Source organism: Otolemur garnettii, unplaced genomic scaffold (assembly GCF_000181295.1).
Source record: "Otolemur garnettii isolate 467f Iridium unplaced genomic scaffold, OtoGar3 scaffold00008, whole genome shotgun sequence".
Taxonomy (NCBI): Eukaryota; Metazoa; Chordata; class Mammalia; order Primates; family Galagidae; genus Otolemur; species Otolemur garnettii.
This window is the reverse complement of record NW_003852403.1, coordinates 16436927-16438499: the sequence shown is the minus strand read 5'-3', so window position 1 is coordinate 16438499 and position 1573 is coordinate 16436927. Positions and strand designations below refer to the sequence as shown.

Sequence of the window (1573 nt, the reverse complement as noted above, 5' to 3'; positions counted from 1 at the left end):
TATATGAGATGGTTGTCACCTGTGATATTTTAACTCTTGTTACCTTGGGCAGTTGTGCACATTCCTGCAATCTATTTCATGATTGAGGTGAAGATATTTGTCAAGAGGTTACGTATTAATAAACGGATACCTGCTACCTTCCAGAGCCCTTTTTTAAAACTACATTTGAAAGGAGTAGGGCGCCGGGCCCATATGCTGGAGGTGGCGGGTTCAAACCCAGTCCCAGCCAAAAACTGCTAAAAACAAACAAAAAAAGCACTACATTTTTATCTAGTTAAAAGGTTTTTGCCTTTCAGCTTATATTGATTAACACGAGTAACGTTAGCCAGCTATGTTTGTAAACGATATTCTGAAATGGTTTGTTATAAATATTTCTTCACAGGTGTCAAGCAAGAAATGAATGAACCATTGCAGGGGGTGGTGTTTTCGTATCAAGGGTTTGCTATGGTGACCACTACGTCTTCCCATTGGCCGCTTCCGAGCATATTGCGGTTCCCCCGGCGGATTTCATTGGTTACCGTTCTGCAGTGGATGCCGAGAGCCGTAAGTGAAGTGTCGCAAAGCAGAAGGAAGGCGGGAGTCCAGACTGCACGCATTGAGGAAACCTAGGTAGTAGAGGCCGCTATGGCTAACGCTCCGTGGGCAGAAGTCTGTGAGAAATTCGAGGCGGCGCTGGCCCTCTCACGGGTAGAGTTGCATAAAAACCCAGAGAAGGAACCGTACAAGTCCAAATACAGCGCCCGAGCGCTGCTGGAAGAAGTAAAGGCGCTACTCGGCCCCGCGCCTGAGGATGAGGATGAGCGGCCTGAGGCCGACGACGATTTGGGTGCTGAAGACCACACCCTGGCACTGCCAACCGAAGTGGTAGAGGCCGAGGTGCCCATTGCCCAGCGGGCGGTGAGGCTGGCGGTTATTGAGTTCAACCTCGGGGTGAACCACATCGACACTGAGGAGCTGTCAGCGGGGGAGGAGCATCTGGTGAAATGCCTGAAGCTGCTGCGCAGGTACCGGCTCTCGCACGACTGCGTCTCCCTCTACATCCAGGCGCAGGTGAGAGCGAGCCCGGCCTCTGCTGTGCGGCGGACACCGCGGGGCTCCGGCGCCGAGCAAGGCCGGCCGGTGCCGGCAGAGGCGAGGGGATGGAGAGGAGCCCCAGGCCCTCTCCAGGGCAAAGGCACACGTTTTAAGCGCAGTTTGCCCCCACATTTTTAAAGCTTGGTTTGAGTCTCAGAGAGGGTCTTAGGGCCTTCAGAAAGGACTTGTAACTAGATCTCCCACTGTTGGCTTCCAACTCCCTCTCCATCTTCATCGCCCACTTCAACGACATCGCTTGCTTCTTCATTTAGGGGTGGGCGCGTAATGCTCTTTCCAGTTTCTCTCTATCAGTCTAAATCTTCTTCATTCTAGTAGCTAGAAAAAAAAATCGACGCAACATAGTGAGACCCTGTTTCTACAAAAAATTTTTAAAAGTAGCCGGGCCTTGAGTCCTCAGGGGACTTAGGCAGAAGGAACGTTTGAGCGGGGAGTTGCAGGTTGCAGCGAGTTGTGATCGCGCCACTGCACTCCAGTCTGG

At 51.9% G+C, this 1573-nt stretch overlaps 1 protein-coding gene across 1 annotated transcript in view; it reads left to right on the top strand.

Annotated features, from left to right (window-relative positions):
• Positions 1–532: 532 nt before the first annotated feature.
• The window catches only part of KIF1BP (KIF1 binding protein), a 34643-nt gene continuing 33602 nt past the window's right edge, over positions 533–1573 (top strand). Inside the window, exon 1 of the mRNA XM_003783608.2 lies at positions 533–1050. Within this exon, the coding sequence (XP_003783656.1) occupies positions 625–1050 (426 nt within the window). The 5' untranslated portion in view covers positions 533–624. The remainder of the gene's footprint in view (positions 1051–1573) is intronic.